Source organism: Rhamphochromis longiceps, linkage group LG9 (assembly GCF_057381845.1).
Source record: "Rhamphochromis longiceps isolate RC_006_pf linkage group LG9, R_longiceps_female_GT1.1, whole genome shotgun sequence".
Taxonomy (NCBI): domain Eukaryota; kingdom Metazoa; phylum Chordata; class Actinopteri; order Cichliformes; family Cichlidae; genus Rhamphochromis; species Rhamphochromis longiceps.
In genome coordinates, this window is record NC_140565.1 from 20,009,973 (window position 1) to 20,026,603 (window position 16,631).

General features: G+C 42.5%; 1 protein-coding gene and 2 long non-coding RNA genes across 11 annotated transcripts in view; 1 reads left to right on the forward strand and 2 right to left on the reverse strand.

Annotated features, from left to right (window-relative positions):
• Window positions 1-3,264: 3,264 nt before the first annotated feature.
• bhlhe22 (basic helix-loop-helix family, member e22) lies at window positions 3,265-5,284 on the reverse strand. Its single transcript, XM_085417784.1, has one exon. It carries the CDS (start codon window positions 5,048-5,050, stop codon window positions 4,244-4,246), a length of 807 nt encoding a protein of 268 aa, XP_085273910.1. The 5' UTR covers window positions 5,051-5,284; the 3' UTR covers window positions 3,265-4,243.
• A 5,674-nt stretch (window positions 5,285-10,958) lies between these two features.
• LOC146662199 (uncharacterized) lies at window positions 10,959-14,087 on the reverse strand. The gene is made up of 2 exons (XR_014913198.1): window positions 13,850-14,087; window positions 10,959-11,770 (listed from the first exon to the last, which is right to left on the reverse strand). It is a non-coding gene; the product is annotated as an uncharacterized LOC146662199 (long non-coding RNA).
• A 1,667-nt stretch (window positions 14,088-15,754) lies between these two features.
• The window catches only part of LOC146662200 (uncharacterized), a 49,087-nt gene continuing 48,210 nt past the window's right edge, over window positions 15,755-16,631 (forward strand). For all 9 annotated transcript variants that reach the window (XR_014913320.1, XR_014913322.1, XR_014913326.1 and 6 more), the window contains exon 1: window positions 15,755-16,212. This is a non-coding gene — a long non-coding RNA (uncharacterized LOC146662200). The remainder of the gene's footprint in view (window positions 16,213-16,631) is intronic.

The window sequence follows — 16,631 nt, forward strand, 5'->3', positions numbered from 1 at the left end:
GGGATAATCACACTTTGCTACGTCATTTATTGTGCCCTGTTAGAACTTTCAGAGCTAAACGAGCTGCCATATGTTTACTTGACCTCGAGGCTGCCTCCGAGATAAAAACATTTGCGATGTAATGAATTAGGAGCTCGTTAGGTGAGTGGGAAAACAGTTAGAAATATGCAGGAAATACTGAATGTTATTGCAGCGAAAGTGGTCTAAGTCGGCGTCAGTATTCTTTATATTTACAGATATAAAGCAGCTCAGAGTTACAACAAAGCATCTCTAAATAAAAACCTTTATTACAGTTAAACAGCTCCTTCAAGCATCAATGTTTAAATATTATAATAGGGATCGTTTCTGTTTTGAAAGGAAAGGCTTAGTTATAGCATTAATCTGTAAGATCCACACCTGGTCTTGTTCAGGGCAACCTTAAATCAAATGTGGTGTTTATCTTCCTGCACACAAAGAATGAGTAGATGGATTTGGACATTTTTTTAGCTCCTTAAAACAACCCTATTTGTGTTTTAAAGGTGGTAAGCATGTATTTAATTGTTGTAAAGATTTGGAAATATTCAGCAAGTTTGGACGGTTTAGCCTAAAAACTGCATTCAGTATTCCTTGTCTAATAAGCAAAGTTTCTAATAAAAGTGCTATTGGAAAGATTTGTAGCTGAAGTTCAGAAAAAGCTCAAATAAATTTCTCGAATGTGATAATGGGCTCATCTACGAAGACTAGCTTCATATATCGGCCCTACAGTGCATCTGATAATGACGGTTTCACTGTTAAGAAGTTCAAATTTGTACTACTCAATGTAAGCAGTTTACCTCTTTAGCTTCACAGTTCTATTAGCCAGCATTGCGTGCACCAACAACATTATGCATTGCTATCAGTGGCCTGACAAAAATGAAGTACCGCCCAGCAGTTGATTTGGTGCCTCAACCAGTGCAGCACATATATCTTTATACACAGCGTGTGACACAGCATGGATGAATCCATTGTCAGAGTTTTGCCAGCTACTGATATGAAGGAGACATTTCAATTTGGCGTACTTATGTATATTTTTAATGTTTATCATCTTTAGCATACACAGCAGCTGCGTTATGAACGAGCGCCCTGCTGCCCACTGATATGGCAAATTGGACATTTTATAGTTTATGAAAGGGGTGGGTTTTTTTGTTATCTTCCAGTTTTATTCGTCAGTCCCGATTCCCACTGTAAATGCTTTAAAGACAGATGCAGCTTTATTAGGCTTTTGGATAAAAGCGATGCTCCCTATTATGACTTGGTTGGTGGCCACTTTAAAAAAAATGGATAAAAAAAGAAGAAGCTTGAAATCCTCCCATTTTTTTCTGTTTTCATGAGGCATCTTGGGGCTCTATCGCTGCCCGGCCCAGCTTAACATTTCAGGCACCCTTGTGTGTACATGACATTTCACCTACTTGTAAAAATGGCTGAAATACCAAGTATCTAGCAGCTCCCTTATCAAGAGGATCATGGAGACTTTCGATTATTCAGTTTCTTACTTTTTCTTATACAAACCTGCTCCTCATGTTTGCTCTAAAATTGTCCTCTGCCTTTACATTGATATTTTATGCTGTTGTCTGTTTTCCTTTGGATGTTGTGTTCTGTTTTATGCACCCATATGGCTCTCTCTCATCCCTGGGGAATCTCCTCTTATGGGCTAATGTGAATATTAGTATGGGTTAAATGCTCCACTCATTTATGCATTAATGCATATTGCATAATTAATATTTTTGTGAAGTCTCATTTTCAAACAGCAGCAGGGGGAGAAAAAAAAGCCTCATCTCTGTGTTCAAACTACAGTAAATAAATAAATAAAAGCTTAAATCCTGTAACGTGAGTTGCTGACAGGATTTTCACTCCAGAGCTGTTTTGATGTCTCCTGATTATTTCCAGTCTTGATTAAGGGCTCTTCTGTGAAGATTCAAGGCATTCAGGGGTGTGATGGGATTAAATGGGACACTGTAATGACCCTGTTGTCAGAATGGCTCATCATACAGACACAAAGCTTAGATCGGAGACTAGTAAAAATAAAAAAACAATAAATAAAAAAAATCAGAAACCAGCATTGTTAACACATTTTCATATTTGTTTGCTTCTATGTGGAAAAATGAGATAAAGATGCAGGCTTTTGGTTAAAATTATTAGGATAAAACATTGAGCATGTTACATTTAAAGAGGTTTTTGGTGTATGGCTCTGCAAGCTTGAAGCTTGTTTGACGATTTCAAATGAAAGCTGTGCCTAAAATATCACAGTATCCATCTACAACAGAAACATTTATTGGGAAGACGTTTGCTGTATTGAATTTAGTTGATTGTATTAAAAAGTTCGGGGAAATCTGTGGTGCGAAATGATCGGTGCTAATTCATGGTCTGAAATGTGAAGTCTGTGGCCTCTGTCCATGGTGCTGAAGCTTTCACGATCTTTACCCTGCCTTTTGGGGGGGGGGGGGGGGAGATCGTGGAGATTTAATGCTAGATTGGCTTTACTGTTTCAAAAGCATTTCCTTATCAAATTGTTTTCGATGTGGACAGTGAAGTGAGGGGGACGAAGCTTGAGTCGATCGCGGAGCAGCTGATGGTTGCGTTCTAAGTAAAGACACCAAATTGCGGCAATGAAACAGTCTTAATTACATTTCTTAATCACAGTGTGGAGGTCTAATTGCCTTAACGATCTGTTTGATTATGCGAGGCCAGGTATTACTGCCGACAGTTTTCATACACACTTGTTTTCGCATTATCATATTATTACACACAGGCGTGGAAATTGTCTCAACATCCACAGTAAAGGTCATCAGAGTGTGTGGGGGTTTTTTTTGTTTGTTTTTGGGGTTTGTTGTCTTTCTTTCTTTTCTCTTTATTTTTTCTTTTAGTCCGTGGAGCACAAACATCTTAATGTTGCCCTGAACGTTCGCCCACCCACGTCTGGCCTTCGTTCCCAAGACTTAAGACAAGAAAAGTTACCGGTTTTGATGGAGCAGAAAATTGTTGAGCATTATTTCCCCTCTCTGCATGACACCTGGTGAGAATGCAGAGACTGACAAATGAGAGCTGCATCGCTCCTAGAACAGAGAGGCTCTAAAGTTATCCTTTTTTAAAAAAAAAAAAAAATTAACCCCCCCCCCCAAAAAAAAATAAATAAAAATAAAATAAAAATCAACAAGAACAATTAACAGTTAAAGGCAGCTCGCTCTGATTCCACGTGCGCTACACTTCACATGAATAATCAGATTTTCTTTTTCTGTTGTTCAAAATATTTTAATAAAGCTTTTCAACACTGAAATACATACAAACGGCCCTCCTCTGCTCTTATAATAACTAAGGTATCTACAATAATCCACAGCCCGACCTGACAACGCGAATAATCTGAAGACCTCAATCGTCATGTTTCAAAAGAAAACAAAAATACAAGAAAAAGAGAGACGACAATGTGCAATGCAAGCAAAAAATATCCATCATAGATATTCAAATGAATAAATTACAAAAGCACATCGAAACACGTGATAAGCTTCAATTCAGGATTTTAACAAAAAGAAATCTGGATGTTTATTATATGACAGTGCCCCCTCACCCCCAAAAAGAATTGCAATAGGCGTGCGCAACGATTAACAAGTGTCTAAAATTAGCACATAAACATCTGACTGATTCAACCTCTTAACTCGCTGTTTCGTTTGACTTTCCTTGCTCATAGCATTCCACTTGCTCAGCAGAAAAACTTCGTGAAAGCAGGCCTTAAACCAAAAAAAAAAAGAAAAGAAGAAAAGTCTCTGACTTGAATGGAAAGAAAACCGTGAATAAATGAGAAAGCAGCAGAGAGTGAGTGTGGACCGCTTCGACAAGATGTCCATCTACTCAAGTGGAAAGAATCGCAAGTTGTCAGGTCACCCAAATTTCCAAAAGTGTCCATCACAGAGCAAGTGATCAACAACTCACTCAAATCAACACTTGCAGCCATTCTCACAGGCCCTACTGTACGTCTGTTTGGTCTTCACTGTCATTCATACCAGCACTTTAAGGATGATTTATATTCACAATCAAGTAATGTTTGAACAAAAAAAAGCGCGTTTTAATGCATTTAGTAAATATCATAAAAGTATTCGTCGCCATTACTTTTTCTTTCTTTTTTTCCTTTTTTGTCTCTAGCCTACTGACTTCACTGGTTTTCCTCTCCAAAAGTGTCCTTAAAAGTGGGTTCTTCTTTCTCGTGTGCTTCTCGGAGTCTTTGTCAGGCGCGTTAAGGCTTGTCAGTGCACTGTTTGCAGAGGCTGGAAGTGGCATTGTTGAACAGGGCACATTTATCGGGGCAGGAGGACCCGGCCACTCCGGTGGGGAAGGGGTATCCACCCGGTTGGTCGTACGCGCCCAAGCCGGGAGCTGCGAGGGCAGTGGTGGCCGGTATGGAAGCGGCAGAAATGGCTTGGCCCTGGTTGAGATACATCACTAGCCTCCTCATCTCTTCCAGCGCCTGTGACTGCATGAGGATGTAGTTTTTGGCGAGCAGCAAAGTGGCAATTTTGGAGAGTTTCCGCACTGACGGGCTGTGCGCGTAGGGGATGACCGCTCTGAGCTCATCCAGCGCGTCGTTCAGATCGTGCATCCGTCGTCTTTCTCTGGCATTGATGTTTAGCCTCAGTATTTTCTGCTCTTTGGTTTTCTTACCTCCTTCAGCTTTCCCTGCGCTCACCGTCCGCCCATCGCTGAGGAGGACCATGTCACACCTGCCGTCGCTGTCATCGTCGGGACTCTGCTCACCTCCGCTGCTCTCCGCTGCCGAGGTCCTGTTGGCGCTCTCTCCGTACTTTACGCACAAAGATCCCGTCGGCAGACCCAGCGTCCCCCCTCTGCCTCCTGCCAGTCCTCCCGGTTGAATCGGGTCTGGCTCGGCCTGGTCAAAGCAGCTGATTGGTGACTGGCGGTCTCTGGCTGGTAGTTCGATGCCGGCCGACGATCTGAAAGGGTCCATTTTTTTAGTGGACACGGCGCTCAGAGTTTTGTGAAAAATGTCCCCTCCGCTCACGTTCAAGTTCATCCTCCTGTCCATAGCCTCGTGGATTCCGCGTCGTTGCAGGCTATGGTCTCTTCGGGAAACTTGACGCACGTCTCAGAGTTTCTTCCTCTGTTTGTCCTTCACGAGTTTAGTTGTGTGTCAGTGGTGAAGTTGCAGGCTCGCTCCACTTGTCAGCTGAGGTGTAGAGACGAGGAGGAGCCTCACGTAATAAGAGCCACTCTCTCCTGCCTCTCTCCCTTTCTGTGTCTGATTCACCTTCACCGGATCTCCACGATAACCCTGGTTACGCACAAGACGCTTCGGTCCTTTTTACATCATTATCTCGAGGCGGGTTATTAAAAAGGATTCGCCTATTGGGATACAGACACCCTCTCCCCCTGGCACTCACCACCCAATCACGTTAACGTTTTAATTATTGGTATTTAAAGGATGGCAAACAAAGCAGCATGCGCTCTGTCTCTCTTCTGTAATACGCTTTGGGTTCAAGATCTTTGCAAAGATCCCCCCCGATCATAAAATAGCCCGCTTCACTGATTTGGTTACGAGACATCAGTTTGTATCCTTTTCAAGAGTCGCAAATTAACCAACGTCTATAATCTTAAAGCTGTTTTAGCTCAGAGAGGAGATAATTTCGCTGATCTCTTACTGCTTTATTCAAATGAAAAGATATTGGCATAATGTTTTAATTCAATAATTTTTGTTGCTTTTTCGATTGTTCGCCCACTTAAGTTTAGTTTTATCACAATAAGTACAATTCTGGAGTACAATTATACTCCAGAACAACACGAACCTTTTCATTTCACTGTTGTAGCGTTTATCTCACGTTGTGTCAGATTTCCCATGATAGATCTGCGGGCTTGCCAAGCTTTACCTGTGCTCATACTGCCATCTTGTGGATGGTATAGTGCAGTACAACCATACTGGAAAGTCAAACGTCATAGGTTTTATTCAGATAGAGCCCACGACCTCCTTTAGCATTTAAATCACGTGATTTCTTGCTTTAAAAAATCCTGATTTTTAACATTTGAATCTGTATTTCAAGACTTCAGATTGTAGTGCAGGGTTAAGGTTTTATAGTGGTGAAATAATGAGATAAAGAACGTTCCTTTTAAGCACCGAAGCAACCAAAATAAATTATGGGCTTGATTATAAACACTCAAAAGAAACAAGGAGATGCACACTGTTAAAGAAACATACTAGATATAACTTTTAAACTTTTAAAAAGTTTAAAAAGGTGCTTCAATGCTTGTTTTTTTGCAAGTGAAGATTAATTGTTTACCATTTAGAAACAATTTATACTAAGATGTCTGTAATCTGTTAATAGTTGCTAGGCAACATTACTTCTGATTGGGCCTGAGACTTATGTTTAGAGAGAATAACTGATCCTGTGAACCTTTGTCAACATGTTTGGAAGATATTAACTGACTCTGAGGAAGGGTCTAATCAAATTCACTGCTTTGCATGACTTCCAGCCCATTGAAAGTTTGATCTTAAATTGCACTTTGGTGAGTAATGTGGTTTAAAAGAGGTAACTGCAGGGTTATGGTGGGCTGGAGCTCAGCGTAGAGCTCCATAGTTTATATCTGAGCTAGGTTTCATTGCAGAGGGTACAGGCCTAAACTCCACAGGTGAAACTTAAGTTCATTGTAGCTCAGAGAAGCTCACAATGCAGCATGCAGCCTTCTCACAGACATTTCAGCTGCTAACAGTAATTTCTGCAATTACTCTCCACAAGAACTCATTCGTAGGCGCTCGTTTCAACGCCTTAAAGGACACACTCTTCCCCCTTCTTCTATCCAAGTAACCATGGTTATTTACCATGGCATGTCTGCTGCACACATTAAAGGTACCTTTAGCAGTGATTAGAGCTGACCACTGCTTTCAAACCGCAGTGAATGTGCCTTAATTCTTTTCGCCCTCTGGTTTGGTTTCTTGGCAGCTAAATATCAGTGGAAAAGTCTGTTCAGTGAGTCACCCACTGAAGATATTCCAGAAAGTCGTCTTGTTTTGAAATCATGTTTTTCCATTTGTGACATGGAGAGAAATGGAGTCAGAGAGTAGAAACATTTGAGATATTTTAATTTAAATAGTTGCGATGCCATTCTTCCCTGTTTTATTTCTTAGCTAGTCTGTAAAATCCATTTGCAGTCATGACTTCAAAAACAGTCTGAAAAGCATCTTAGCAAGTTCTGAGTTAACAGATACTGTGTTGACAGTATCTGGTCAGATGTAAAATGATTCATTACAAAGTATTATTAATAAATTTACTGGGATTTGTAGCTAGATCCTCAGAGTTAGAAACATTTATAGTAAAAGAATGAAATATCAGTCTCCATGTTTAAAGTAGACTCTAATTTTAATGTTAAGATGTGTTTTGTTCTCTAAAAATGACATCGTTTGGCCTTTGTTATGTTCATATCTTTCATATAAGTACTACTAAATCTCCCTTTAGTTACTGTAAAGAATTATACAAACTGGTAATTAAAGTCAGAATCCTCTCTTTGCAAGAGCATCACAAGCGCTGAAATTGTTCCACACGTTCAAGGTCAACGTTTTAGCTCTTTCCGAACATATTTTAATTTGCTTATGTCTCTCTTGGGGGGGGGGGGGGGGGGGGTGGGGGGAATAGTTGGGGAGTTATGATCTAAGAAGTGGCAAAGACAGTCACTTTATTCTGAGATGGCAAGAGAACACCTTCATGGCCAATCAGGTCCGGCTAATGAGATAAGATGGGTGAGGATGGTGGCACAGCCATTACAGTCACAGTACGTCAGCACTTTGGTAATGAGGAGACCATGAAGGCAAAACTGTCGAAGAAAAGGATTTCTGCTGGGACAAAAGAGAAGTTTAGATGCTGAAAAGTAAAAACAAAAACACATAGACGGATTAAACTGACTCATTTTTCAAGCAGAGTTGTTAAGAAGAAGGGGGAGCCTTTCCAATGTAGTAATGATCATTTTTGCCTTATATTATTGTAAAATATCTTTGAGACTTGGACTGTTTCTCAGACAAAACTGTGCATTTGGAGCTTGTTGTAGGACTGCAACACTTGGAACTATTCCAGACATAAATCCACGTTTTATAATCCAGGTCAGACACATTATTTATAGAAGTATATCTAGTTTTTTATGTTCTGCCATTGACACACTTTGACTCCATTAAATATAATTAGAATTGTTGCTTTTAAAAACAGACAAACAAATACATTAACAAAATGCTCATAAATGATTTTTTTTTTTTTTTTTTTTTGCTTTTATCTCCTGAAATCACGTTTTTCTAAATGCAATTTACCAACACTCATAATATCATCTGTTTTCTCCTCTGTCCTCATTTAAAAAGGTGTATTGGTGACTCTTCATGGAAGCTTCACTGCAGAATGATGCATGTTTCAGAATTTAACACATGCAGCTTGCTTTGGAGCAAGGTTATTATAGTTGACTAAAAACAAAGGTTATTGTAGTTAACTAAATATAAACTGAAAACTAAAACTACATGTGTGAAGGAACATTTTAGTTAACTAAACGGTTGCCGTACAGCAAGAAGGTTCTGGTTCGTCTCCACCTTCCACCTTCATGTGTGGAGTTTGCATGTTCTCCCTGTGATTGTGTGAGTTCTCTTTGAGTATTTCCCACAGTCCAGTGTGAGTGTGAATGGTTATTTGTCTCTCTGTGTTGCTGCGACATTTCCAGGTTTTACTTTTGTCCTATGGTAACTAGGATGGGATCCCCCACCCACCTGCCCAGCCCACAACCCTGAATTGGATAAGCAAAAGAGAATGGATGGATAGAAAAAAACATGGAGGAAAAATCCTTAGGTTTTTGTTTGTTTGTTTTGTTTTAGAACAAAACTTGTTTGATGAGGCATTGATCGACATGTTTATTTTTATTTTTTTCACTCTTTTTTAAAAAATTTTTTTAATCTGTGGTGTTTTATCTTTTTTTTTAATGTGTTCTTATTTCTTTACATTGACCCTTGTATTGCTGGAATTCCTGTTTGTTACAAGCCAAACAACACTGATGTATTTCTCCATTATTTCAATAATGGAAGAGCTCGTAGTGCCATTTTCAAGCTTTCCAACCACGCTGAGCTTTTTATGGAAATAATTTTTAAAAAAACAAAAACAAAAAACCCCCGATATCACCCCAAAAAAATATCACTCAAAAGAGAGCCTGTTTATAAACATGCCTTCAGGGGATCTTTAAGAATTTGCTCTTTACTAAATCTTGTATGTGCTGTTTAACAGCATTTATCAATTTCCGCCACAAGAGGGCAGCAGAGTTCTTCTGACGTCCTGAGCAGCCCGTGCAGGAGGAGCTGAAGGCAAAGCAGGAGCATGATGAACATGCTTTATGGCAGCCTCATGGATTTCATTCAACTTTGAAGATTTTGGTTATCAGTAGAAACCAGACTCCAGGGCTGCTGAGTTCAGATATGAAATTTCAATTTTGTAATGTGGTTCCCTGCACTGAGACCCACCAGTGTACCAAATACATGACACGGCAGGCAGACTGCTCTTTTTTAATTCATGAGGCGACCGAGTTGTAGTTTCATTTGTAATGATATTAACCACCCGAGCAGGTGGATGTTAGAGCGGACTTCTTAAACTGTCAGTCCCCCTCCTTAACCACTCAGCTGATTTTAAACACTACGGCAACCGATCATGCGCACTGTGGAATCCGTTGACTGTACTTAGAGATTCAGTTTATGCTTACGCTGATCCAGATATGTTTCTCTGGAAGACTTAAAGGAAATAAACTGATGATTTGGTGAAATGACTTTTATGTGCTCCCCTCCCCACTTTAGCCAGGCCCCGCTTATCCTTCTATCTACATGAAGCGCACAGACTCATGTCATTAATTAAGATCTGATTATTTTCTGTCGGTGTGTGCAACATGGAGCCAATCATCTGAATGAAAAACAGAAATGCGTCCAGATAAATAAATAAATACTCTAACATGAGTCGTACTAAATGAAGCCCCACTGATCTTTAACTGTCCGGAAGAGAGAGTCTCCATTACGGTTTGATATTGCGTGCGGACGCCACCAGGCGACACACTAAGATCGAAGGATGTTATTTCATCCAGCGGAAATGCCACAAGACTCTCACAGTTAGTGGTCTGCATTCATCTGCTTGAGCCAATGATTTTGGTGAAGCACATTTTAAAAACCTGATATTCGTTTAAAGTCCATGCGAGTGTTTAAGCCACACGCTCCACGGTCGTCCTCCTCATTTACATTCCGCAAAGGCACCACGCGTACTTATGGAAATTAATATGCAGATCCAATAAATCATGGTTTATTATCCTTGTCACGCGAGGCTCTATATGGTTTTTGTGGGGGGAGGGGGTTAGAACCTCTTTACTGTGATAATTGTCATTTGTACAAAATATTTTTTTTCCCTCTAAGCAAGTTTTAGGGGGGAAATGGGTCGCTGATAAATTCGTGCGACGATGATTAGAAGTAAAAATGTGTGGGGATGTTTTTATGCTATTTTTAGAACCGAATGAGCTCAACGGTAATGCCAGCCGTCACTCCATTTGCAGATTTTCACGAATTTCCACACTTAGAATAAATTAATAAGTAAATATATGTACATAAAGAACATTTGAGGTGCCTGCAAAATGCAAGAATGTCGAAATTTCTTCTAACGCAGTTGCTTGCGTTTCTACGTCGAGGAGTCCGGACTGCATTCCTGCACTACAGAGAAGAAGTTGAGCCATTTCCGCTTTTCCACCGGCGGGCAAGTGAAACAAAAGGCTGATCGGTGGCGCGCAGATTTCAGCACCACAGAGGGTGGACAGCGCTCCGGGTAGCCTATGTGAGGATGGACAGCTCCCACCGACACACACACACACACACACACACACACACACACACACACACACACACACACACACACACACTGGAGCAAATATGTTCATATAAATAAAGAGCTTTCAAATATTGTATTTTGTTTATTGTTAAATGCAGGAGGAAAAGAGACAGCACACGAATGACGGCACACGAATTACAGTTTGAAACACAAGAGCAAAAGTTCAGTGTGAGAACGCCACCAGTATAGTTTTAATAACATTATAGGCTATCTATCTTTTTTTTTCTTAAAAAAATTAATCTGCAACTTTAAACTTTTGATTTCTGGGGTGTGCAGATCGGAGAAGATAGGAAGATCATCTCTTGGCATTCACCGCGTGCCTTAATTGTAAGACATTAAATCAAGGTCCGCTGTGAACACGGAGAGACACAACCCGCTCATCTGTGTGTGTTTGCGCGTGTGTGTGTGTCCGTCCACCAGCTGCATCCACTCTACTGTGGGAAAAGGGCAGACACCTCCAAACCTTTGCGTAAAACCTGTTACGACAAATAATAATCAGTCTTTATTTCTGCAGCCTCCGAGGCCTCTGACGTGTAACTAAAGATGTTTTTGGGATGTCAAGTTTGGCCAAAAATGTAAAGATTTTTTTTTTTAAATCCAAAGCATCCCGTATGCATCAAAAGAGATCAGATCCTCTCCCGGTGATTGTACAGGCCTACCTTAGAGTGTGTGTGTGAGCGGGGGAAAAACATTCAGCTGGAGAAAAAAAAGAGGTTAAGTTACAGGACTTTAACGCAGAACAGCCAGTTTGGAGGCAAAGTGATTATACGTCCCAGACCGCTTTAGCAGTCAAAAATGACTTGATCCGTGTCCGTCGACTGCTTTTTGTCCAAAACCGAGGAAGGCATTAAAAAAAAATCCTCCATTATCCCATAGTGCACCTAAGGAAAAAGAAAACACAAATGCGTCATATTGAATTGCAAATGACAAATTCTCATATTCCACATTGACCTGTTCAGAAACATCACTCGGCGTCCAAAAAAGGAGGAAAAAGGTCCGCGTGCAAAATATTGATTTTCCTATAGCCTCATAACGCCCTCCTCACATCATCTATAGATACACGCACACACGCACACACAAACGCCTGCAGCCTCTCTTTGCGGGTCACAGGTTAAAATTGCCGCAAATCGCAAACCGGGCAGCCGAAGAACCCCGAGAAACTGCCGGTGTCCTGAGCGCATCGGTGCGCACTGTGCGCGCGCGTCCATCCGTAGCAAACGCACCGGGACATCGAGACCGAGCTGATCCCGGCGCGGGCACCACCTAAATGGGACTGATCTCTCTCCGTCCGGTCTTTTCCTCTGACTTTGGGATTAATGGTGCTCCAGCCAAACAAATGAGGCATCTGCCTTCAGCACAAGAGGATTGGGATGAAAGGGGGGGGGTGCTGACGTCACCAGGCAAACAGATGTTCCTCTATATTACCCAGCGTCCTCCTCATCGCTGCCCCGTGTCCTTGAAACTAGGAGGGAAATTGACGACTTCCCAATCCGAGAATTAACGTTTATCGCCTACATGTGTTAATAGTTCTGCTGCTGGTTGGTGTGTGTGTTTGCGTTGGTGCGTGCATGCGGATGTGCGCGTGCTGGCAGAGGAAATGCCAACAATGGTCTAGCAAATTGTGAAGCCCCAAATCTGGCATTGGCTGTGATCAGTTATGCAACATTGCACTATTCAAAAAAAAAAAAGAAAAGAAAAGAAGAGAGAACACACGTGTACCTACACTCACACATAGACCCACACTCACGTGGGCATGCGCACACGCACTCCCTGCACACAGTAACGATGGAGAGATGCTTGTGTCATTCTGATCGCGCCGCTTGACGTGAGTTTGACAAGTGCTGCATTTAGCTTCTGGTGATGAGCTGTAGCTGATTTTTACTCCCTCAAAATATTATTATTATTTTTAATCAGTGACGTTCACTAAACTGCAAGGTGCATTATGCGTGCTATGGCCAGATTATATAACGCGCACGCTGAATGTAACGGGAAAGTGGCTCAGACGTGCATAAATGCGAATTCCTCTCCTGTCGAATGCCTCAACTGAGTGGGAAACTGACAGAGATCCTAGAATCTGTGCAATTCAGCTATAACCCGGTGAAATCTGCAGCGATGCAGACTTCACGGAGCACACGGTGATTTGCATATCTTGTAAACTAGAGCGAAAGCAGCTTAAATTCAACCCAAGTCACTGCTGTTTATGAGTAAGAGTCGCATCGGACACCTGCCCACAACTGTGAGGATCTCCTGAGCTCAGCGTTTAAAAAAAAAAAAAATTACGGCTCCTGTTTTACAGTTAAAGAGCGCGCGCACACACAAAAAGCACCGTGGAGTGGGAAAGAGAAGGCGCAGGCTCGTAGATTGTAGGCTAATTGCAATGCATCACCCACTCGCTGGAACACAGAGGAGAGGGATACAGAAACAAAGGGAATCGCCATTTTAGACGGAAACGTCCCTATCCCCTGAAAACAGTCCGACTCTCGCGTCGACCCCTGTTTGGAGCTCCATCGCGACTTGTCAGCAAATCACCATATTTCACCAGTTCTTCTCTCTCTCCCTCTCCCTCTCTCGCCTCCCAGAAGAAAATGACCCCTATTGTCCTCACGCGCCGTGCAACGAACAAACGATGAGGCTCAGATATCCTCCGTCCTCTTCCCCCTTCTGAACAATCATGAAACCATAAAAACAAATCCCGCTCGTTAAGCCTGCTCGGCTTTTTCTAACGTCTTTACTCATCCTTTTTTTTAAACTAGTAGTGGATTTTTCCCTGAAGCCCGCAATAACAATGGCAAGTGCAGCGTGCACAGGGACCCGTTATCTGCACGGAGAACGATCGCCATCCGTTTTATTCTCTTAAAACGCACGCGTTACCAACGGCGGGAGCAAAAAGACGCAAATCAGCTCATCAATAATTGCTCAAAGGCTTGATTATAAAGCAAACGCCGGCGGAAAATACTCACCGTGGAAATGGTCCACGCCATATGGTGGATCCCAAGCACACCGTGCGCTCTGCTCGTATTTATCCGTGCCCTGCTGTTTCTTTCACTTCATCTGAGCGTTATTACTTCACCGCAGCTCTAGGCAGTCGCTGTGTATTCCCGGTTTCTCTCGGCGTGTAGCAGCGAACGAGCAAAGACTCCGTGTGGCGAGAAGCTGACGCTACCAATGAGAGCGACGCTGTAGCCTCTGCAAAGCATGGCTGCGCTTTCTCGCTTTTTTTTTTTCAAAAAGAGGGCAGGTCGCTCTGTGCATTACAATGAGTAAAATCTCTCTCTCTCTCTCTCTCTCTCTCTCTCTCTCTCTCTCTCTCTCTCTCCTCTCACATGCCCGCGCACAACACGCGTTTATCCATACAAATGCGCGCTCGCTCGCAGACACTCAAATATGCGCGTTCTGGAAGTTCTATATATCCAGTGATTTAAAGCGATCATTTATCTGATTTGCTCATTATCATTATTATTATTATTATCATTATTATACACGTCAGACTGCGTTTCAGTGGGGATTTTAGCAGCATGTTGTAGTTTATGTGGTCTATACGTGGGAATAACTGCTCTATAATCTGGTGAAGCCTGACGGTAGGACTGTGTAGTCTGGTCGCCTTCTTGCCGGCCACAATTAATCATGTTTAACGCCATTTGTTTTGAGAGGTTCATTTCAGTTTCACGCATCAGGCCACCGGTTTTGCAACTCAATTTCTATAAACTGTTAGTTCAATTGTGTGTTGTCTCTGCATAGATTAAATGAGGAATATTTTAAGCTGGGGGGGGGGGGGGGGGGCTGTTGTCTCTGTAAATAGACCCATAAAACTTGTTTTGCTGTTAAAGGCCTGTAAATAAAGTTAAGCGTTTTCTTTACACGCATTTTCTTTCTTTCTTGTATTTCTTTCCTTTTCTTACGGCCTCTTCCTTTACCACACGTAACTTCTGACATGCAAAGGCGTAGCTTCCTTTTAGGGAGTCTTGCTTGTGCATTCAAAATTGGAGCAGTAATTGATTGAAGCAAGTGGCAGTCCTGCACTGCTCGTTTGTGTCCCCTTCACTCCCTGCCGTGATTGACTTCCAGGCAAAGATCCAATCGAAACGGATGATGTCATTAGAGTAACCTTGCTAACCCTGTGGCCCAGGCGCAATAATGCCCGCTTTACCTCCAACTTATTAACGTATATCTGACTCCAGCGTTAAAATCACCCCACAGGTGTTATTCACGCGCTGTTTCTTCGAGTTCTTTCCTTTCTGTCATCTCGTCCTCCTCCGAGCATCCATCCTCTGTCTCACAGTTTCCCTCCGTTACCGTTTCATTGTTTCACTCTGTTACAGTGTTGGCCTTTGACGGCTGCAAGAATCCAGTCAGTGCAATGATGCAACGTTCACCCAAGTTGTGATGCAACTCGGGTGAACATACCACTGAGAGCGTTAACGTTTTGTCAACATTTTTCTTCTTCATTTAAAGCGTTAGAGGAGAAATTCTGTTCAGGCTTGCATCAGGCGACATATAGGGAAGTTTGAAAGCTGCTTTTTCTCTGGCAGAGGGAGGAGGTAGAGGGGTGTAAGGCTATTGTTCCCGCTGAATCAATGGAAGCTGCGGGGCGACATGCAGCGGTGCGCACATGAATGGCAGGGCTCTGGGATGTGTGTGGGTCAGTGGCCCGGGGTCTCCGTCCCAAAGCCCCTTTCCCAGCGCCTCACAATGAACCTGCGCAAGGTCGGGGCTCCTAGGGGTCACAGGCCAACCCCTTTTGTCCCTCACTTCAAAACACATAGCCTAAACATTTATTAATCAAGAGGCAGCCGGTGGGCCTCTCTTTTGAGAAAAAAAGGGGGTTGAGAGGAAGGGGGGGGGGGGGGCGTCAAGGGTGGGAAAGAAGTAGGGAGGAAACAGAAAGAAATAACTTGTGGCTGCAGTTGCAAATTCCATCATTTGGACAGAGGTGGAAGTTTGTAAAAGTTGTGGGCTAATGGTAGAAGTTGGGACTCCGCGCAGAAGGCGGATGGGAACTCACGGACAGCAGGATTTGGACTTCTTATCGAACCGAACCTGTTTGTTTCGCACTTCTGCTGGATTTGCGATCAACACGTCCGGATAGGGATTTCTGTCGCACACCGACACGTTGTTCTGGACTCGAGAAGAACAAAAGAGAGTACAACAGAAATATAAACCGATCTGCGTGAAGTAAGGGAGTCGCATAATCGCCGTGACTGCCGTTCTTTAACGTCAAAACACAGAGAAACTGCCGCATCGAAACGCCCTTTGCGTGCGCAGCGTTCTGCACACGGAGCCTATGGGAACAAGTGCCACAACAACAACAACAACAAAACTAGATGTAAGGCGACATCGAAATGCGGTCTGTGCTGTGCGTCTTCGATCGAGGCTGCTGTCTAAGCCGACAAAAAAAAAATCTGAAGCAGGCCTTCCTCTGCAGCATGGCCACATCAACCGTACCTGTGTGAGAATGTCCTGACAACCACATTCATTTTACTCAAGATCAAACTATATGTGACCCTATGGAGTAAAATTAGTTAATTAACTAATTAAAAAAACAACAACAACAAGATATTAATTTCATTTCAAACCTGTGTGGCATGCGTGAGCATTAAAAGCTCCCAAATAAGCGTCGGTGTTGTTGGTCTTTTATTTTTGGCAGTCAGTGAAACGAATTGGAAGTCAGGTCGAAACGCGAACGTGCTGTCTGTAGGAAAGTGTGTGCAGGGTCGCTGTGAGCTATGTGCTCTGCAGTAGCAA

Excerpts from the sequence above, each read along its gene's own strand:
- bhlhe22 (XM_085417784.1), bottom strand. The coding sequence starts at position 5,050 with ATGGACAGGAGGATGAACTTGAACGTGAGCGGAGGGGACATTTTTCAC.